Below are 21,362 nucleotides of genomic sequence, written 5' to 3'. Positions count from 1 at the left end.
GAGCCTTGTCACCTCTGCGGAGTGGATAGCCACTGGTTGTAAAGGAAACGGCGTTTAGATTAATTTCGCTGCACGTTCATATGCGAACATGACTCAAAGTTCACAGGCCACAAACAGAGAGGTGCCATTTCCGTATGGTACCCCCTCGGGTGTACTTACACTGTGCTGCCCGGAAATGCTCGACTCGGTGCAACCTCATCTTATCCTGTTACGCAAGGGACGGCCTGTGAGTGAACTGTCCCTGTTGAGGTTGCACATCGGCATCCTGTGCCGTGAAAGAAGGTGAATTCCGTGCACTGTCGTGCACTCCACACAAACTGTGAAAATGGAGTGCCAATGAAGTGTGACGGGAGGTCGGAGCAGCTAGCTGGGGCGCGCGTGGGGACCGAGCACATCGACCGCCGCCGGGTTCCCGGGCCCGACTTTTTGGGGCAATACGACAGAGTACGAAGCGAAACCACGATTCGTGGGATTCCCCAACGGAATTTCCGCTCCCAAGAAACCCACACGGAAGAGAAAAGTTCGGATGACAGGACTGCGTCTGTCACCGGTTACAACAAGCAAGCCTTCCCCGCTGCTCGACTGGCCTCGGATGGCAGTCGACAGGGGTGACGTCCGTCCTTTCACGTCTCCTTTCCACACCTTGCGGTTCTTTCTCTTTATGCTAGTAAGTCCCGCTCTCTCTCGTTCAACCCGATTGGCACAGTCCAGACTGGCGCAGCAGGAAGGCACCCTTCACACCGTTTTCTTCCGTCGTTTTTGCGGCTACGGTTGAGTGCGCTTAAATCTGTACCAGGGCGCGTCAAGTGTGTAGCATCCCGCCGGCACAAAAATTGTAACACTGCCGCATGTTTTTGTTCCAAGCAGGCTGTTGGTTCGAGGAAGCGATTTCCCGTGGAGTGGCATCAAGCTGTCCACGAGCTGGGCTGCCGATGTTGCTTCTGATGTGCTGCCTGCTATGTGTGTCTGTCGTTCCTCGTAACGTGTCGGCAGACCATCGTTGCGCCTGCATTGACTTATGGTTTCGTGGGCCTCGCTATAAGAAAAACGAGCTCTGCGCTTCCACCTCATTTCCGCCAAGACACCTACCTTTTTCCTGTGAAAGAAGAGCACTCCGTTTCTCCGTTCGTTCATGAGGGGTCTGCTCACAAGCATGTCTTGAAGAGCACTGAGGCAGAAAACCTCACCATGGTGATTCCTCGCTTTACGCGTTCGACAACTCCCTCTCCTTCTTCGGCCCCTGGCTCGCCTGTTGAGCCAAAGAAGCCCGGGACGCGTCCTTCACAGATCGGGGCTTCTTCTTCGGGTACTTCCGCCGGGAACTGTGACCCCAGCGACACGGCGAAGGCTGCCGATCTCCCAGCTCCCCCATTACCGCCTCCTCCAAATCCCCCTGCGCTCGCGAATGTTTGGTTTCTGCGAAAGCGAGCGACGCATATCAGCACGGCTCTCTTAAACACGCCTCAACCTTCCTCCGCTTTGGCATTAGGGAATGTCTCGGGAAATCTCAGTGGGCCACGTGACCCTATCTCGGGTCGTCTCCTCTCAGGCTCAGGATGCTCTTCCCTGCCACCAGACGACGAGCTGGAGTTCGAACGAAGAGGTTCCGACAACTTTTTGAGGTTCCATCCCATGTTTGAGTGTATCCGCGCCGAGAGTCAGTTTGCTCCTGACATGAGAAAAGCGACGGCTTTTCCATCTGGTGCCGCTAATCCTGCTACGCAGCAGCTCTGGGTAGAGAAAAAAGATGGTATATCCAGCGATGCAGAGCAGCGCACGCCTGCGACCAGACAGAGTGGCTGTTTGATGCGAGTGCTCGACAGACTTCAAGAAAATTCAGGTAGGAGAGATCGGAATAAGCAAGCAGTTGCCGTAACATGCGGCAGCTAGCGGTCCGTATATACATGTGTACTTTTCCATCATACGAATACGCTGAAGCCGACAAAACAAGGATCGCTTGCAGCAAAGTCCATGCAGCCTTGTGCTCGCCTCAGTTTTTTCACATACCCTTTATGAGCCGGCCATCCACTGCGGTCTGGTGACAGCACAGATCGACTGGATCCCCGCGCCCTTGCCGTGTGTCCAGCTGGTAAATTCCAGTTTTGCCCAACAATCCTCTATTTCGACAACTTGTTTCCTGTCTTTTTCACAGATTCTTATAAAGTATGGGATTGGGAAGAAGTCGCGGAGAACGTGACCGGTAGCCGATTAGGCATGTACAATCGCCTCCCTCACGGAGCACGCAAGATCGATTACTGTAGCATGATCCGTACAGTCACGAGCCTTTACAAAGAGCTGCTAGAGACCTCCGAGCAGAACCAGAAGAAGCTGAACCGACTGAAGGAATGGAGCCACGACAAAGATCGTCAACAGAAGCCTGATAATAGCGGCAGAGTAAGCTGGATACGCATGGAAAGCTCGGCAGCGATCCGCGACTTCCCCCTGCGCAGCCGGTAGAGTACGCCGTTTGCCTGGCACGCGTAGTCTCGCGCTGATACACCTGCATGTCAATCTTGTGTTCACAGAGTAAAGTTCTCTGTTCTTCAGGTGAAGCAAAATACTCGACCGAGTATCCTCCCCATGCCATGCTCTAACGCAAACCGGCACAAATTCGTACTTGGAAATAAACGACGAGGCCCGTGGAAGGGGCGGTAACGGAGTGCCCGATCACTGATAGCTTGTTCTCTGCGTTGACTGTCAGTCCACAATCGATCCTCCTTCCGCTGTCCAGTCTTCTTCTTGCTTGTAATCTTGAGCAGTTATCCTAGTTCGTGTGCCTTTCTCTCTGTTCTTGAAAGTTCTTCGAGCGACGCTTCTCCGACGAGATGAAAGAGCTCGATGACATCGCGGTCCCCGACTTCCTCGCTACAGGAGCTTTGAAATATGCCGACTCCCGGGCCATGAAGAAGACGCCGCAGGCCGCCCAAAAAGGAGTCCAACCACATCGGAAAGCGGCGACTCTTGCGCCGCCCGTGCAAACTCAAAAGAAGCTGCGGTGAAAGAAGCCGATCAAGTAGCTCGTGCTTCGGGTACGGTACCACCTACGCTTGGGGCAAGTATGTGGGGGAACGCCAAGTGTCTCTTCAAAGGTCATGCTTTCTGGAGTGCCTGAGATCCCTGAAGAACAGTGATACTCGAGGACGGGCGTACAGCGAGAAACGGTTTGCCTGGGGCTGCTAAAAATCGCAGTCGCCGCAGCCAGCGACATCAGATCGGCCTGAGGGCAGAGTGTCGTTGCTGAACATTATCCCAGGCAGGTGTATGTCCCTTTACAGGAACGAAAAGTAGTCTCGTGTGAAGTTCACCCAGAGAAAAACCTGTCAGTACTGTCGCTTCGTGCCTCTTCGCTCTCGAACATGTTGTGGTGTGACACAGCAAGGGTAAGGGCAATAACTTCAACAACAGGGAAAGAAACTGTCCACTCGTTTTGTGTCCATTGCCTTCGTTGCTCCACCGCGCACGACCCCGAACGCAACGATCCTGATGAAAGTAAGACAGGTATCAAAGCCAGGTTTCCATCTATCACCATACGGATACCAGAACGTTCGTACATTGGAGACTCGAAACGGATCTAAATCGCAGATGCAAGGCTATTTCGTACGACAAACACGAACTTCAGTCCGATCGCGAAGGTCCATGATCCGCGAAAGCGAACGAGCATGAAGTCCTGCCACCGAGACGTAACATCCAGAACACAGGTGCACAAGCAAGATAACGACCGGTGCACATGTTTTGCATTCGTGAGCCGAGCGTGGAACCAACTCTAGGGGAAATTTTGAAGAGCTGGATTTCACTTCAAGCTTTTTCCGAGTTGGACCTCGCATATTGCGAGAGAATGCCCCTTTCAAATACAGGGGGAAATATAGGCTTTGCGTTACAGGGGCGAAGAATAAAACTGTACGTACGGACACCTGGCAGCGACGTCTAGTGAAAACCACGGCGCCATCAACGGCAACAGACTAAAGCAGGAAAAGCTGGAAACTCCTATGTGTAGCTCTGTACTGCGTGGCTTCTGCACAGTGCGAGGAAAACAGAATGTCACCAGGGTGCGTCTGCCATAGAAAGACAGACATACGCTGTGTTTCCTTTTGTATTGTTTACCGGTATTTTTATTCCAGAGATAGACATTGTGGGGTACATCGATTTAACCGACTGCAAAACCGGTCCGGCCGTGTGCATCTTTCACAAAAATATATACAAGGTCAAAGAAAGGTTTAGAAAGGCGGAGGGTCGTAGCGTTGTTGGCTTCTCTTCGCGGTCAGAGGGCCAACCACCCTTATACAGAGAAACGAACACGTGTTTGGCGGTGCTATCGTTCCCTCCCCTAACTCGGAAAAGGGACGTTAAAGGAAAACCAAGACTACAACGCTGTTCATCGCCTTCATCGCATCTCTTTCGCCACAAATGCGTGGCGGATCCTTCTCGTACCGCTCGTGGTTTCCTGCTTGCGTCAGCTGCTTGTGTCTCCAACCAGAGGGCGCGATAGGAAGCTAACGAGACCGGATAAGAGGCCATCGTCGGCTTTCGCCTCTTCACCTACGTTTTCCAGGTCCGCGGCAGACAAGACACGATCGGTCGTCTTCTTTATTTCGTGTGCACCAGTTTTTGCTTGCCAACCGTGGTCTACAGTTCCACTGCAATTCGTTGTGTCTCTGCCGTCTCCCTCCCGCTCTTCCTCTTCAAATCCAGTTTCTTGCCCCTGTCTGAACGCACTAAGCCACCCACTGCTCGAGAGGTACTGTCAGGCAATAAAGACGGAGTGGGTGTGCTGCCGTTCCAAACAGCGAGACTAACTGCAGCAACCAAATTCGGATCCTTGTCGTTTTTCTCCTTCCTCGCTCCTTTGATGCCATCCTGCCAGCCATGTTTCTCCCCTGGCTCCTTCCACTCTATCTGCTTTCTGTCTCCGCCTCATCGTTTCCCTCCTCTCCTGCACAGCGCTTCCGCCTTGTTCCTCCTCCACTGCTTCTGCTTTGCTGGGGAAAAGAGGGAACGGCCAGCCTTGTTCACGTGGCGCAGAAGCTGCCAGCGTCATCTCTCCCAGTCGATGCTCCTTCTCCCCTCCGGAGAAAACATCATCTCTCTCAGCATCCCATCTAACCTGGATGAACCGTGTGGATTTCTCTCTGTCCGACAAGCTGAGAATTCACCAGCCTCCGACCCGCTGCTGCCAAACAAAATCCCGAGCCACCCTCCACTCTACGGCGTGGGCGTCACGTTTTCCCGTATTTTCCCCTGTTCCTGCGCCCCGTCATTTTCTGTGCCAAAAGGCACTCTGCCTTTCCGGTTCGATAGCAGCGTTTGAGTCCTCTCCTCTTGCCAATGATTCGGCAGGGGCTCTGTTGAGACGCCCACCTTTCGTCTCCTCTGGAGAAGTCGCATCCCAGTCTGGCCTCCCCGTTTCTCTGTGCTGATCCTTGGCAACACCTGCGTCTCGCGGACCCGACCGCCCCAGCCGACCACACTCTCTTCTTTCTCTTCTTTCTGCGCTGAAGACTCTTCGCCTCCCTCCTCTAGATACGTTTCCAACGGGCTGAGGCTTGAGGCTGCACACGCGCGGTTTAAACCCACGGAACGACAGCGCCGCTCCGCGGCCTGCACATTGTGACATTTCTGCCTAGCCCCCATGAAAAGGGGCGAAACGGGCGGCGACGAGTCGAGTCCAAAAGAAGACGAACCGTCGACAGACGGACGCTTAGCCTCAAACGCCTCAGCTACAGTCGGCGACATCTCTGGGCTCCAGAGGTCCCCTACCTCCTCCAAGTCTGTCGCTGCAGCCGTCGAGTTCGGAGAGGCCACAGTGGAATGCTTCGTCTCGAAGCTTGGTGCTTTCAAAGCAACTTCGAATCCTTCCCTTTCCCCGCGTGCGTCTGGGGCCGATACTGATCGATCGAACCCTCCCGGCCCCGAACCGAATGCGTCCTGTGTCTCGATGCTGCCAGTGGAAACTGAGTCGTCGTCGTTCACCTTCTCCTCGTCTGCCTCGTGGTTGCCTCCCAGTAGGTCTTGTGTCTCTCCTCCCTGGCCTTTCGTCTCTCGGCTGTCTTCCTCTCCTCTCCTTTTTTTTCTCTTCCTCCTCGAGCAACCAAGCCATACAGCCAATCCAGGGATGCCGAAGAGCCTCGGCCGCGTCGCCAGCTCGATACCTCCGATTCGTGTAGAGAAGGCGCCCCATGAAGTTCTCACAGAATGTCGAGTAGTTTCTCTTGGCTCGACGGAACAGCGGTTCCGCTCCCAGCCTGCTTGTTGCTCCAGTGCTCAAAACGGCATTTCTGCGAACGACATCGGAAAGAAAAGGGACTCTCCGATGCAAACGGAGACACGAAAGAGACAAAAACTCCGTTACCCTCCAGCCAACGAATCCTTTCAGAGATAGTTTGCACGGTCGGTCTGCCCAATGCCGTTGCCGCTCTTCTCACTAGGACAGGGATGGTGAAGCCGGTCCCCAGCGTATTCAAAGATTGCAGGCGACCAAAACGCATTTGATGCAGCGAATCCTCGCACGTACATAACAGTTTAACGGCTGTATGCAATGAGCAGAAAGGTTTCCCGTGAACCGTCCAACGTATTCCAGCATGGAGATAAGTTTCCCTTAGCGGTCGAAATCTACGAGAAACGCTCGTAAAGTGTCGGTCAGAAAACTGCGCAGAGTCGCGTCTCGAGTGCTGCCTGGAAGGGACCTTCGTACCTCGCAACGCACTCCGGTTCACGGGGGAAACACCCTTCCATGAGAAGGTACAGGAGACAGCCCACGGCGTAGACATCAACGTACGGTGAGACTTTCCTTTCTACAAAGATCTCATTCGGGACATATACTGGGGAGTGAAGTTGTCGCCAACGCAGCCTGCACACCGTCCACAAGCTGCGCGCGCATTGCCTTTCTTGGAGAAGTCCGTCGTCCCCGCGTGTATCACTTCGTTTCCCTCGAGCACAACGGAACAGACCACCGGTACATCCCAGGTGCGAACTGAGGGCGAGGCCGCTGTGCCTCTCCTGGAATGGAGGGCCCAAGAGCCCAGATCAACGGGTGTCTGGTGCCTTCAGAGTCGTCGCTTCTGTTTCTTTGTGTCTCGTCGCAGAAGAGTTCAGGTTTGCCAAATCAGTCTCTTTCAGAAACTTCTCGCCCAGAGCTGGACAGTTCAACGGGAGAGGCGTTAGGCCATCGGCATCGGGAATGTGAGGAAGGAGCGTATCGAGCTCGACGATCGTGAGATCCTCTAGCTTAGGAGGAGAGTGACCGAACATCAAATTCTCCACCTTTATGTCCCCGTGGATGAACTGCAACGGGGGAAACAGACGCGGAAAAATAAAAGTCCGGGTGACGGACGAGGAACACTCGAAAAACGAAGGAAGGACGCCTCGTTCACTGGACTCGAACGCGTTTCCACCGGAAGCGTTCTATGTAGGATGAACACACATGCAAATGTGTGTGTGTGTACATACGCGGTTCTACAGCTGCCGTCCACGGCCGTTTTGCTTCCCTGGGCCTCTCGCTTACCCCTTTCTCATGGAGCTCCTGGAGTCTCTTTAGGACAGGGAAAACGATCCTGAAGGCTTCCATTTCCGTCGGAAGAACCTCGGAATATCTCTCGAGCTGATAGGAGCGAAGCGGCGGTCCTTCGAGTCTCTCCATAACAGTGAACAGCTGACCAGTGTGGAGACACGGGTAGATTCCATAAACGCGGAGAAGATTCGGGGATTCAAAGATCGACCGCGGGGGGGGAAGTCGAAGAAGTTTCGGTCCCTTGGCCGTTCTTACAGCTTCGGGACGATAAAGTGCTTCGAGCCGTTAGGCTTTGATTTTTGACGCATGACAACTTGGGGCATCTCTCAGCGTGTCTCCGTCGTGCCTGGTCTCGAGCGTCACAGCTGTCTCCCGCTTCTCTTCTTGAGTTGTGCCGATCTGTGCTTCGGCCTCTGGAGCAAACTCCTCGTGCTCGAAACGCTTTGCCGCCAAGTGGCATGCGTTGCTGTCGGCCGCCCTTTCGCACGCTCTTTCGGCACCCTGCGAGTCACTTCCAACACCACTTTTCCCCTCACCGTTTTCCACGTTCGCCTCTGCATCACCCGATGTCGGGTTCAGATCGCCGTCGTCACAAGCCGGCATCGAGCTAGGAAGAGGAAGAATCGGGTGCGGTGGAAGCGCGCACATCACGCCGTCACCTGGCCGAGAAGCGCCTCGAGAGCCTAGTCGCATGGTCACAGCGGGCGCATCTCCATAGGAATCAGTGGAATCTTTCCTGTGGTTTTCTTCCTCAGCCACTAGAGGCGACGAACCCGTGGTGGGCCGCGAATTCTCAGGAAGCACGTCGACGCGGTGTTGCTCTAGTTGGTATTTTCTCATGCGGCTGAGCAAAAGAAGAACTTGCTGGTGGCGCTGCACTGCCTTTATCGCAACGAGCTGACCAGAAGGAGAAAGGTGCCCTCCGTAGACAACTCCATAACCTCCTGCTCCCTGGCAACAAGATTTGTCAATGTGCGCCACTATGCCCCGACCTAGCGGAATAGAGTCCGGCACCTGTGCGCTATCCGACGCTCCCATCATTTGCTGTCAGGAGCAGAGGAACTAGGGCGACCTGAAAACACTGCAGTGGTCTCTAGGAAGCTCACCGCATGACAGAATTGTGGGCACAGAGGAGAGAAGTGAAGCTCGCGGGAACAGACTGGACACAAGGAAGAGGCACGAGATGAGTGGTGAAGGACCAAGAAAGCCAGGGGAACCGTAGCGGGAGAGGAAAAACGATCAACAGTGCGAGATCAATATAGACAGAGAGGCGACAGCAGCGAGGACGACACAGTGGTAGTGTCTTGTCCGTCTTCCGATCGGACAGAATACAGTTTGACAAGCAGTCGACTGCAGCGCATCGCGCTCACGTTTGCGGTCAAGAAAGGAACGGCGTGACACGGACCAGGCTCGCGGACGAAAAAAATTGAGAAACAGTTGCACCCGCCATTCAATCCGGAGTACTGCTTCGCACCCTTCAGACGAATGGCTAGGTCATTCGAAAAAGAAAAAACTCTCAACAAATGGTCTCTCAAAAAATCTGAAAAGCGAAGGCCACGAAATGTGCTCAGCCTTTCGGAGAAATCGAGACACAACAGAGCCAGACGAGCTGAACGCGATGACGTCGCTTTGATGATTGCTCAGCTGACGAAAGGGAGCTAAGATCTCGTGCAGAATCATTAGCAAGTTGTTTCGGCTTTTGCGCAAATCGTGTCCGCTATAAAAGTCTAGAGACTTGCAAACGTGAGACTCACACAAACACATTGCCTACATCATGCATTGCCACATCCAAAAAAAGCACGTGCCCCCGAGGGTGAGGCTGCTTTTCATGGGACCCAATCATTGAGCGTTTTAACGGGTCATTTCGCTCTTAAAGAACGCAATAAAAAAATTACACCGTTCGAATGAACGCAGTCCACAGTTTTTACGCAGTCGGAGAGCGGCCATCTCGCCATCCGATTTTGCCCGCGTGGTTGTCCAGAACCGTTGCTTGTGTTACCAGTTGATGGAAAGGGAATCGAGGGAATGTGGCTGATTGGACGGCAAGCGCTTGCTTCCTCTTGAGGGGATGCAGATAGAATGCGAGAGACCGAAGTTGGCGACACCTCTTTTGCACACGCTGCTCACTTCCTGATCACTTATCCTATATCAAACGGAAGGGAAGAGGCGTGCCCCAAAGATCTCGCTACCCCGAATAAGAAAACGAAGGTCACCTGACGAGACGACCGGGGCTCAAATAGCATATCGAAACGGTGAATCGGGACGCTGTCACTGAGTGCCCTGTACTTACCATTTTGCAATCCCGTGAAGATCGAGGAACAAAGAAGCCACCGTTGACAAGCTTGCAACCGCCTTCGATACGTGCCCACGTGGAAGTACCTAACACGTTATCCGCAGCCGCACTGGGTTACGGTGTATATCGGCGCGTATTTTTCGCACAACCTGTTCCTGGTTTCCTCGTCGGCACAGCTACGCGTTACACACATTCTTCCTGAGTCGATTCCGTACTCGACAGGAAGGTTCGCCCAAAAAACGGGGAGGCAACTCGGGCAAGATCACTTGGCATACACGCAAAGAATCGATGAACTACCGTAATGTGCAGCCCAAAAAAACGACCTTTCCCAAAGGTTGCTTCTCAGGGACGAGCCGCCCCTAAATCGAACAGGAGAATCGACAGTGTCCATCACCGAAAGAGACTTTCAACGAGGATTCACAGTTTCCAGAGATGTTTCGCTCTATGAGTCTCTTGATTCCGATTACGTCTGTTCTAAATTCGTCCGAACTTGTCAGGCTTGGAGTTGCCGTATGCCCGAGTCGTGGCGCCTGTACTTGTGTGCTGGACACAGTCTAGGTCCTCGAAGTCCCGCGGGGTGTTTGGAGTCGCTGTGTTTCGAATCCGAAATTGTGTAAATGTGTAAACTTGCGCCTTGCGCCTCATATCAAAATTGCCCGATACACTCCGTCTTGTAGGGTGCAGTTCTCAGGTACCGTTTCGCTCTGTGGCTCTCTCATCGTGTGTGAAGTTGCTCCCTGTTACTCTGGGCAGTCATCTTCTCTTGTCTATCTAGCCGTGAACCATTTGCCAATCCTCTGTCGAGCTGCTATAGGAGTCCCGAAGAGCGAGGAAAGCGTATCACGCTCTCTACTCCCCAATTTGACACCAGAGTGAAGTCCCCGGCGGCAGGATGGACCAGGCTTTGTCCTGTCCAAAAAAGCGCGGGAAATCTGCATTTGTCAGACGAGTTGTATACATTTACATAGACTTCAATCGTGTTTGTTTTAAACAGTACAATTATATTCATGTTTGCCCCCACAGTGTCTGCATGCGTATGCTAAAACCGAGTTGCGGCACACTTGGAACATGCTTCATTGCCACTAAACTCGCCCCGTTCTATCTCTCACCAGCAGCCGTTCACACACTTTTGGCTAGGCTTTCTCTCCATTGGCAGGTGGGAAAGACTCTGACTGTTAAAAAGGCACAATGTGGTGTACGGCGGACAGCGACAGCCCAGTTTCCCACCGAGAGAGGCCTCGGCGCCACTCTTTCGTGACGGGCCAGATAAGTGGATTTCCTTGACTTAGTAGGCAAGAGCGACTCCAAAACAAGGACATGGAGTTCATGGAGTTCTCGTTGGTCTTGCTTGAGAAGGCCCGCGAGCGCAGTTGCGCAGCAGACCGACTTTTCGAGTTTTTGGCGCAAATACACACACCAGCGCCTTGTCGCTGTCAAAAGGCCCGGGTCTCCTACATCTCGTGCCGTGTGAGAAGCAGCACGGGAGAGTTTATCTTCTGAATAAAACGCCTCTCATGCGCGAACACCTCTCTCACGCTTTTGAGCTCGCTCGCCAGCGCAGCGCGCCCGGTGATTTTTCTGTCGCAGTGCAGCGTAGCTGTTTCCCGACTCGGAGGAGACGAACACGAAGACGTCTTTGCGACAAATTCTCCCGAAGACGGGAGGAATCTCGCTGCAGCTGTCTGTGAGTGATGCGGCCTAGTTTAGAGGGTTTTGAATTCTTCTCTTTCCGCTCTGCCGTGTCTTCTCCGCTGTTGCTCTCTACGCAATTCCAGCTGTCGCCGCAAAGCGACAAAGGGACCGCAGTAAGCCCGTTCTTGCCGTGCTGGAGCAGTGGTGGACGAGAAAACAGTGACTGATGCATGTTTTATGTTCCTCTGTGCAAATCTTTCCGTTTACCGCACAGATTTGCTTTGTCTTCCGAGTTGTGCTGAACCTGTTCGAGCCTTTTCCCCGCCTTCCACAGCCCTGTCCACCGATGTACGCGGCTCGATGAGCAGGCGACGTTTCTCCGAGTGACTTGCTTTCTCCCTCTGCAATGAGAATTTCCGAAATGAACTTTTCGCGCTTTCTCGTCAACGTCTCTTCCTCAACTGGACGAAATACACCCAGAAAGGACCGCTGGCGGCGAGGGACGAAGCCTGCAGCTCCCGGAAGAGAACGGGAGGGTCACTAACGATAGCAACATAAACAGATTTAGGGACGCGCCCCCCCGACTTCTCTTCTTTCTTCGCCAACAGGAATTGCTTGTGGCTCAGAAGAGGCGACAAATGTGAATGCGACAGAAGAGCCTAAGCTGTGTCCACTGAAAAGCTGTTCACAGGTCACGGTTTTCTTTCTGTGCATGCCAGTCTCGCGAGCATCGCACCCAAAACAGGGGACCCAGAGAAGAACGTTCTGCGGACCAAGGCATTTCTGACGTTTTGCCTCCTCTTTCTCTTCGTCGCCTGTCGTGCGAACGTTCTGCGCTCAAAAGCCTAAACGGCGCCGCCCGTGGACGAAAGTTTCTGTGCTTGCGGATCGTCTTTTTGTCACTCCCTGTTTCCTTGCCCGGAAAAATCTCGGCGCGTCTCTCCCTCTCCGGCCTCTTCTCTTTCCTTTGGCTCTCTGCAGATCTATTTGAAAGGGCGAGATGGAGCTGATGGCCAGCGTACACACATCCGGATGCGGCCCGATTGGGTGGACGGAAATGCGCAGTCGTGACCGCACCTGTTAACACGCGCGACAATGAAGCTTCGACCGTTCTCTTCGTCGATGGACTCGTCGGACCCAAGATCGAAAGGAGAAGAGGGAAGAGTTGAAGTGCGGGGAGAAGGGACGGTTTTTCGCGGAAAAAGAGGAACAGGACATGGAGCGGTGTCGGAACAGTGCCGTTGTGGCGGTACAGGGAGGGAGTCGAGGGGAGACCTCTTCACCTTCCCCCTTTGTTTCAGAAAAAGAGGCACTGGACAGGTGCTGCCGCTCAGCTGGAGACGCAACGCGGTGGCAAGCAGATGAACTGACGGTTGGAAACATCCAGGAACTTCGCGGGAAATCTAGAGGAGTCCAGAAACGAGATGACGAAGCTCCTTGCCAGCAGCCAGCCGCAGCGATGGAGTTGCGCCACGCCTGCTCGCGGGGGGAAGCACAGCGTCAAGCGGGAGACGCTGGGGAAGGACGTCAGCCAGGTCGGACAGCGGGGCAAGAAACGGTTACAGCGGGACTGCCACCAACTCGTCGGGAGGACATAAACAGCCAAAGAGGGAAGGAAGGAGGTGCTCCGGGGGAGCCTGAGGATCGAAATGCCTCGCGACTGTCTCTGACGGTCGCGAGCGACGCTCCAGGCTTGGCTTCGAGTTCTTCTATCCACTGGGAGAAAGAAACGAACGGCGAAGACCACCAAGAAAGGTGGGGCGAAGCGGCGTTAGCGAGTCTCTCAGAAGCGTCCCTAAACACTGCCGTCGAGGTGTATGTACACTCCCGCAAGGATGTGAGGCAGGGAGGAGAAGGGAAACCAGAGAGACGCGGCGGAGACCGAATCAGCAGGAAAGCAAGGCATCCCAGTTTCGACTGGCTAGGGGACGTAGCGCAGCGGGTCGAAGGCTCTTTCCACCGCTTGACTTCGAGCTTCGCAGACTTCGCACTGAAAGCGGAAGAAATTTTCGAGGAGAATTTCCCTCCGCCAAGGCCCTCCAGAGACGCCTCCCTCGAGACTCCAGACGGTGCATCGCTTTTCCTCGACCAGGGGGACTTCCTGGAAGAGAAAGACAGGACAGGCGCCATCGACGTGGACAGACGGAAGGCAGACGCAAGTGCCTCATGTGCACGTACACCAGCCGACGGAACGGAGAACCCGCTCAAGTTTTCTTTGGGTCAGCCGCCTTCAGACAAGCGGAGAGACGAGAGGGAGAAGAGCCGAGGCGACGGGGAGAAGGAGAGCACAGTTCCCAGCTGGTTGCTGGACTTTCACCGCGACTTGGAGGCTCACAGAGAAGCGCGACGTGACGGCGAGCAAGAGACAGCCGCTGAGGAGATGGCAGAGACGAGAGCCGGCGAGGAAGCCTCCGCGCGGGATTCTTCCGAGACACAAGAGCGCAGCGGGAGCTCTGCCGTTCTGTCAGCAGCGGAACCTCGGGGCCTGTCTCGATCGGGGGGATCTCCTCGTGAGATCGAACAGCCTGAGGCCACGTGCCTGGTCTTTTTGCCCTCTTGCTCTCGAGTCTCCGACTCCTTGTCTTCGTACCCGCCGCCTGCGCGTTCCCAACCGAAGTACGCCGTGCTGCCGCCGTCTCTGCTTTTTCCAGGGACTGAGGACGACAGTCCATCCAGCGGGAAAAAAAGTGATGTCCCTGCCTCCAGAAAAGGCTGTGTCGTTTCGCGCAAATCCACGAGACAGCCAACTCTGAACGTTTCTGGGCAGTGTGCGTGGCCAGAGGCAGAGTTAACTGAGACGTTCGCCGAGGCGAACAGTCCCAGCTCCAAGGAGGCCGTGGAGCTCGACAGGCCGCAGGCGACTCCGCCCGGCTCGTCTCCCGTTTCAGCCCCGCCGCACTTCACGGAGGAAGAAATCACCCTCTGGTCGTCGACAAAGTGCAGTCTCTGCGGACGGCAGGTGAGCGCGCAGTAAAAATCTGTGAGAATCTGAAGAGAGCGGGAGGAGCCGCATTGGCTGTCGCGAAGCGACAGCAGGCGGCGCTGAGCCCGAGTCTCTTTGGCACGTACTTCTCGACGGCACGTCGAGAGAGAGAGGACGATTGGAAGCGGTTCTGCGCGAGAAGCTGATCGAGCAGACGCGCCACAGAATCACGAAACAGCCGTCAACGGTTCACACGAGGGGCTGTCGTTCCTCCAGAGGAGAACTGGAGTTGTGCCGCAGAGAAAAGATTCGCTGCTCTTCCTTTGCGCGTTTTTCGTTCTCCTTCCGCATCGCTGGTCCAGGAAAATCCAGGTTTGGACTCACTTATTTGAACGGTGTTCTGAGCGGATGCACCCGGTTGGTGGACCCCCGCGGTGGCCGAGGCCGATTCAACCGTCATGAGGGCAGTTGAATCCGAAGGCCTGCCTGGTTTTTCTATTGTTCGTTTCGACTTCCCTCGAAACGTGGAGCTTCGCGCCTCGCTTCTGCCCCGCCGTTTTCAATTTCCTTTTCGATAGACTTCTCGAAGTTGGCTCTTTTTTTTGCAGGTTCTTCAGGACGACTTGGAACGCCACTCTGAAGCGTGCAATGTAGCTGCCTCTGTCGACGAGTACTCCATCATTCACGAGGACAAGGTAGGGTGCGACGCGGACTTGTCTCTTTCGCGCTCGCTGTTTCGCCCTTGCGCCTTCGGGCGATACGGTGTCACCGCGTATCGTTCAGATCCCGGTTTCTGAGAGTGTGTCCCTTTCTCTCCCTGGGAATCCCGCGTTCGTTTTTTCTTTGCAGCCGTACGACCAGCTTGTCGAACTTCTCTGATCGCAGCTCCCCGCTTTCCCGTCCTTCTCGCCTACTACACGGCCCCTGTGCTTTGTACCTCTTGTCCTTTTTCCTGGTGGTGTCGCCTGTTGGGATCCCACGGCCTCCTCGTTCTCTCCTCGCCGCACCTGTGCCAGGCTTTTCTCGGTTTCGTCTGTGTTCTGGACGCAGTTTCTGGCATCCGCCTCAGCCATGCCTAAAGACGAACGCAGCGACTACATAGCAGAGAGGTGAGACGAGGGGTTGAGAGGATCCCAAAGGGTCAAAACCCCAACGAAGCATTGGCCTTTTAGAGCCCGCGAGACTCAGACCCAAACTCCAATTCCGGTCACCTGTCTTCTGCAGTCGAACTTTCGAGGTTTTCACGGCATGTTTCCCGTGGTGTTTTCCTGCATGATTGGCGCCTCCGTCTGTGTCCCCAGAAACGGAATGTCTCTCTCCACTGACTCTCGCTGTACACCTGAGGTCTCTTCTTCCCGGAATATCCCTGGCGCTCTGCGGAAAACGTTGCGTTGTGCTGGCCGGCGTTTTGTCGAGGCACTCTCCGCCTCCGTTTGTCGCTGCGCCGATCTCCGGCTCGTTCCCCGCTTGGGCTTTCCGCTGTCGCTCCTAGTCCTTCTTCTCTGCTTCGCCGCTGGCGTCGCCTAGGGCACCGGCGCGTGTGCTGCGTTCCGTGTTTCTCCTTCAGGCGCCTGGAAGAAGCTCTGGAAGGCCTCTGTCTCGTGCGGCGCTGGGGCTGCGACGGGAACGGCGCGGACTGTCTGAGGAGCCTTCAGGCGACTCTGGAGCAGAAACTCCAGGAGGTGCGGAGCCTGCAGGAAGCTCGGCGGCAGCGGCGGGTGTCTCGGGCGACCAGCGGGGCCCTGCGGGTCCTGGCGCCCCCGAGCGCGCGGGTGTGCTGCGAAAGAGGGGATCCTCCTCGCTGTTCCGGTGACCTGTTGCCCCTCGCTCCAGCGTCTCCGAGGTCGCTTTCTTCCTCGATCCTTGACTCGTCTCCCTCTTCCGACGCAGCCCCCACCAGCCCGGATGAGTCGCTGATGCAGCGTTCTCCCGACGCGGCAGACCCGCGCAGGCCAGAGGCGCCGGTCGCCTGTCTTCCCGCTGACTCCTTTTCGGACTTGCTGATCGCGAGCGACGCGACTTCACCCTCGGGTGTTTCAGCTGCATCTGCACTTTACCACGAGGCCTTTGCTGGCGCTCTGGCGTCCCTGTCTCTGCCTGGCCTTTCCTCGCCGTATTCTTCACGTGCAGCCAAGCCGTGTCGCCTGTCTCACGCCTCGCCCTCTTCTCCCTCTTCCTCTGCGTCTTGCCAACCGGCGTGCGAAGAAAAGTTCTGGTGGATGCCCGGGACCTTTGGCTTCGTTGTCGACAGCGCCTGGATGCGCGCGTGGCTCGGGTTCATTGGGTTGGCGACTCCCTCCGTAGCAGACGTAAGCCGAGGCTGTCGACAGGCGCTGGCCGTCTGCCGTGTATCTGTTAACTCAGTTTAACTCAGCGCGTGTTCGTGTTTGGTTTGGTGTGTCGTGCCAATGATTGAAAATGCTCACCGCAGGCTCGTGCCGCGTTCGCCTTTCTCGCGTTGTCGTGTCGCTGGTCTTAAAAAACTTGGTCTGCAACCCGGAAAATGGAGCAGAAACCGAAACCGCGGACCTACCCAGCCCCGGAGGGCCCTCGCTCGCTGTCGTGTCTCCACATCTTTCAAATGCACCCGTCTCCTGTTTTTCACCACCCGCCCGCAGAAGCTGTCGACGCTGCCCCAGCTGTCGCCTCTCGTTCTTGGGGCGGGCTACTCGAGACTCCGCGGGCGCCTCATGCGCCACGTCCCGAGAATGTCCATTTTCTTCTGTGCCCGGAGCCTCTTCTTGGCGTGCTTTCCAGTGGATGGCCAGATACCCCACTGCGTCTCGGCTGTTTAGAACTTTTTGAGCTGTCCTGGAACCTGCCGATATCCTCAGGCGCGCACGAGTCTTGTGACATCTCTCGCCGTGCGCGATGGTAGGTGAACGCCCGGCTCCGTTCTGGCGTCGGATACCGCCCGTGCTACGCTTTGTTTTTTCCTTCCTCTTCTGGAATCCAACCTAGAAAAGGCCGTAAACATGCACCACAAAGCCGCTTTTCCCTGATTCTGCAGGGACTCCTGGAGCTGCGCCTACACACCGCATGGGACGACCCCAGCTTCTACCGACGAGGGCTCCACGGCGGCAGGCCTCCAGGGCCCATCACCAACAAGACTGTGAGTGGAGCGGTCCAAGGAGACAGTTCAGAGGTTCGGAGAAAACGTATGGGAGAATCACTGACGCTGGAACCGCCGGGGAGGAGCAAGAGCTCCACTTCCGGTTCCGGTTGTGGGATCGCCGGGATGATGACCGCTCACTCCGCTGTTTTTCGTACGGTATTTTCGTAACTGCACACTATCATTTCCGAGCATAGCTTTTATACTGCAGTAGAAAGCCGCTTCCGTCTCACCTAAATGTATAGTTCTCGTGAATACGTGGGTGCGCACTGAAAACACAAGACTCGTCTTAAAATTTCCTGGGGAGTCGAGCAGGTACGAGCCGTAACCAGATCAAGGGTGTCCCTTCTGTTGAGTGCGAAGAGTGATGAGCGTATATCCCTCAAGAAAACCCTCGTACCTGTCTCGAAGGATCCGTGACAGACGCCAGGGAAGGTGGAGAAACGTGGAGAGATATCGGCGGGGGAAGAAGTCTCCAAAATCAGGTTTCTCTCTGCTCCGTTTAGGGTCGGAGCACCCGACGTGTATTTCACTGTTGCTTTCGTGTATCGCCGACTCAAGCGCCACACTACGACTCTCGTTTTTTTCGCGCTACGCCTCTGATTCTTGATGAAAGAGTAACCGCCTTCCAGGTGTATCAGATGCGTGTCTCCATGCGGATTCGAACGCGTGTGGCATACACACCGCGCCGGTGGAGAGACAGTTCTCCTTCCTAGCGCCCACGCTCTGAAGCCAGCGTGCGTCACCCGCATCTCCCAGTTTTTCGTCTGCCGTCTTGGGTCCGTTTTTTTGTTTTGTTGTCAGCTCCTGGATGTGGACGGGAAGATCTTGGCAGGCCGCCAGCACGGTTTGAACGCGCACTATTTGATTCTGGATGCTTCCGCGTGGACGTTTCTGTTCCGCCGCTACGGGGGCGGTCCCCCCATTATCCTGTACAATCCTCATCCGTGTAGGTTTTCCTTCGCTTCGAGGTTCTGTGGAGGGTGAACTGCGCGGCGCGCGCTCGCGTCTGAAAAACCTGCACACAGAAGGCGACCGGGCGGAAGCGTCCAAACGAGCGGCTTCAGGGCTGCGTCCCGGGTCTTGGGTTTCCGCACCGTCGTTGCCGCAGGCTTCATGTGCGCCGTCACTCTGTGGTGAACTGAGCACAAATGACGGCGGCCTGTTTCTTCAGGCTCGCCTCGCGAGGGGTTTTTTCGGTCCGGCTGACGGTGTGGATACTCTCTCGACACGTTCTCGCCTTTTCTCGTGTACAGCCTGGACGAAACGCCTGTTTTGTCCGTGCTCTTCCTGCGCAGGCGAGTTCGGAGATCTCTACGAGGCGTGTTTGGTGACCTTCGAGGGAGAGTGGCAAAATGGTCATCCGTACACTGGTGCAGGCAGAGCCTTCGATCCTCTCTGCAACCGCGGGTACGCGTTACAGGAGAGGCACGGCTCTTTTTCTGTGCCCAGAAAAAGTGCGTTGTCGTGAGTGTCGCGAGGTGCCGTGTCACACGCTGATCCTGCTCGTCTCGGCTTCTCTCGTTCACACTCAGCCCTCGAGAGGAAAAAAGAAAGGCAGTTCGTGAGAGCTGTCGTTACCCGTAGACAGCCGTGCGCCTTCTAGCGAATGCCGGGACGACACACTGGACGCACAACCAGGAGCGTTTCGCCCGTCTGACATGTGTACAGGCACCGTCCTGTGCACAGGCAGCTGTCCCCCCCCAGCTCCTCGCTCCTCGGTTTTTTCCCGGCTCTCCGCACGTTTGACCACGCGGCTGCAGCAGAAATCGAAACTGCATGCAGTGTCAGGGCGGGTTTTTCCACCTTTTCGTATGCCTAGTTTCCGATGCGTCTTTTGCGCCTGTAGGTTTGACGGCGAGCTGCGCGAAGGACGACTCTGGACAGTGAAGCCAGGGAGTAAGGGCGTTCTTCCGGACGGAGGAATTTTGTTGGGCGGGGGTTGCGTTCGCGGGAAGATCCACGGCCCGAATGGGAAGTTGCTCCGGCGACGGAAACTTTACGTCGGCGAATTCCGGAAAGGCAAACTTCACGGTCGAGGCCTCGTCGCCCGAGCCGAGGACGGCGTCGTCCTCGCGGAGGGCTTGTGGGAAAACGGGCAACTTTGTGGCATCTAAGAGGGAACAAGCATGCACAGAGAGGCAAATGCTTTCCTCAAAGGTGCTCTTTTTTTGAATCTTTGGGCCTCTTTCCGCGTGCGAGCTGTGCGAGACCTCACGAGTTGGTAAGGTCCCTCGCGGTGGGGCCTTCACGGAGTGGAACGGAGTTTTTCCAGGAGGCGCGACTTCGCCTCCAGCTGGTTTCTTCTCTAAAGACGTGAAAAGAGAAGTGCCTGAACCGTGGCAGGTGCCTTCGCTCCAGCTTCGCGTCTGAAAGGGCGATAGAAGCACTGCGGGAGGAGCGCGAGAAGACGCAAGCTACTAGAACGGCGTGCTTGAAACTGGTCAACAGCGGCTGTGGTTCACTCTAGAATTTTTTTCCTTCCTAGGAAGGCAGAGTATACGACTGAACTAGTCGACACGATAGTTTAAACGGAGAACTAAACAAACTGCGCACCGCCGACAAAGGAACACACTGGGAAACATCTGGAACCGGTGGGGAGCTCCAGACAGGCATCACACACGTACAGTCCGAAACCAGGACGTTAAGTTAAACTGACAGGGACGACAGGAACAAAACATACTTTGGCAACAGCTTGGAATACGGGGAACGGAAAGGAGAGGTTCGTGGGGGGAAGTTGTGGACAGTCGGAGAGATGCAGCGCATTCGAGGGCGACTGCTCAGTATCAATTTGGAACTGTATTGTTTTCCGCACCCGACTCGACTGGTCCTGCGTATCGGCGTCGATGTAGATCCACTGCATGGAAACCCGCTTGTATTTCTATGCGTTGCATCCAGTAGATCACGCATACTTTAGCTTTCTTTATCAGGTTCAAGAAATCCTTGCTCGCAAGCAGGGAGCACATACAGAGCCTGCTGCTGGTCCCCCTCTTGGAGGCAAAGCGCCACCCTAGCTTTCCCACGAGCGACTGACTCCACACAAGAGGCGGCGCTACGGGTGTCTCTTTGAGACCACAAACGCAGTGAGATATGAAGGAGTAACTCGCGAACGCGCGCGAGCGAGAGACGGCGAATTCAGAGCGTCCGGTTTCGATGCTGCCCGGATGTGCGTTTTTCCAACCTTTGTGCTGAAGACTTGTGTGCTGTCGATGGGCCAGAGTGGCGCGATGGGTTCACGTCTAGCTTCCATTTCTGGTCTATCAAAGCAACTTTCGGCACCACTTCACGATTCCGCGCCTCTCAAGGGGAAGGCTCTCGCCTTTCTGTGTACGGGTCGGGATGAGTGTCGCCCGCAGCGGCTCGAGGACAGGGGTCCGGCGCATTTGCAGGTTTCACCGGCTTCCTGTCCGTCTCCGAAGCGAAAATAAAAGAGTTCAAGTCAATTCTTCTTCGACCCATTCCTCCGTTTTGCGATGGGAGGCTGGCAACGTGCCAAGGGCGGAACGTCACCCGTAACAAGTTAGGGATTCAGAGGTTGACCGGGTCAGGCAGCCGAAAGTCGCACGTTCTCGGATCGATGCGGCTTTCCGTAGATCTGCATCTTTCGCTTTCTTTTCCTTTTCTAAGCAGCTCGACGAAAGAAACTCTCCAAGCCTACAAATCTGGAATGCGGGCTGCCGTCCGCCCGTTTCTGGTATTGGCGGAGAAACCAACTCGTGCGGCAGCTGTCGGCGTATCTCGGATATCGACATGGACTATCTGCGCTGCCGAGAGTCATTTTTCTCCTCTTTCCGTACCGAGGCTTTATTTTTCTCTTGAGTAACGCCTCACGATCTTTCCGCCCTCCACTTGACAGCCTCTCTCAACGCTTGTTTTCTGCGAGCGCGTCTGGTGTCTG

The 21,362-nt window shown here is 55.3% G+C and overlaps 3 protein-coding genes across 3 annotated transcripts; 2 read left to right on the top strand and 1 right to left on the bottom strand.

The window, feature by feature from the left end:
* Nucleotides 1-336: 336 nt before the first annotated feature.
* NCLIV_005090 (putative TBP-binding protein ABT1) lies at nucleotides 337-2,999 on the top strand (the record flags this gene model as incomplete). The annotated part of the gene is made up of 4 exons (XM_003880019.1): nucleotides 337-444; nucleotides 994-1,840; nucleotides 2,153-2,394; nucleotides 2,799-2,999. The coding sequence occupies 4 exons, from the start codon at nucleotides 337-339 to the stop codon at nucleotides 2,997-2,999; spliced, it is 1,398 nt and encodes a 465-aa protein (XP_003880068.1).
* Nucleotides 3,000-7,789: 4,790 nt separating this feature from the next.
* Nucleotides 7,790-8,545, bottom strand: NCLIV_005080 (putative CMGC kinase, MAPK family, MEK kinase-related (incomplete catalytic triad); the record flags this gene model as incomplete). The annotated part of the gene is made up of 1 exon (XM_003880018.1): nucleotides 7,790-8,545. One exon carries the CDS (start codon nucleotides 8,543-8,545, stop codon nucleotides 7,790-7,792), a length of 756 nt encoding a protein of 251 aa, XP_003880067.1.
* Nucleotides 8,546-12,645: 4,100 nt separating this feature from the next.
* Nucleotides 12,646-19,581, top strand: NCLIV_005070 (conserved hypothetical protein; the record flags this gene model as incomplete). Its single annotated transcript, XM_003880017.1, has 8 exons — nucleotides 12,646-14,388; nucleotides 14,961-15,047; nucleotides 15,403-15,461; nucleotides 15,920-16,661; nucleotides 17,363-17,464; nucleotides 18,269-18,413; nucleotides 18,763-18,874; nucleotides 19,314-19,581. 8 exons carry the CDS (start codon nucleotides 12,646-12,648, stop codon nucleotides 19,579-19,581), a joined length of 3,258 nt encoding a protein of 1,085 aa, XP_003880066.1.
* Nucleotides 19,582-21,362: the final 1,781 nt, after the last annotated feature.

Source organism: Neospora caninum, chromosome II (genome assembly GCF_000208865.1).
Source record: "Neospora caninum Liverpool complete genome, chromosome II".
NCBI classification, from domain to species: domain Eukaryota; phylum Apicomplexa; class Conoidasida; order Eucoccidiorida; family Sarcocystidae; genus Neospora; species Neospora caninum.
This window is presented reverse-complemented; position numbering and strand designations above follow the sequence as displayed.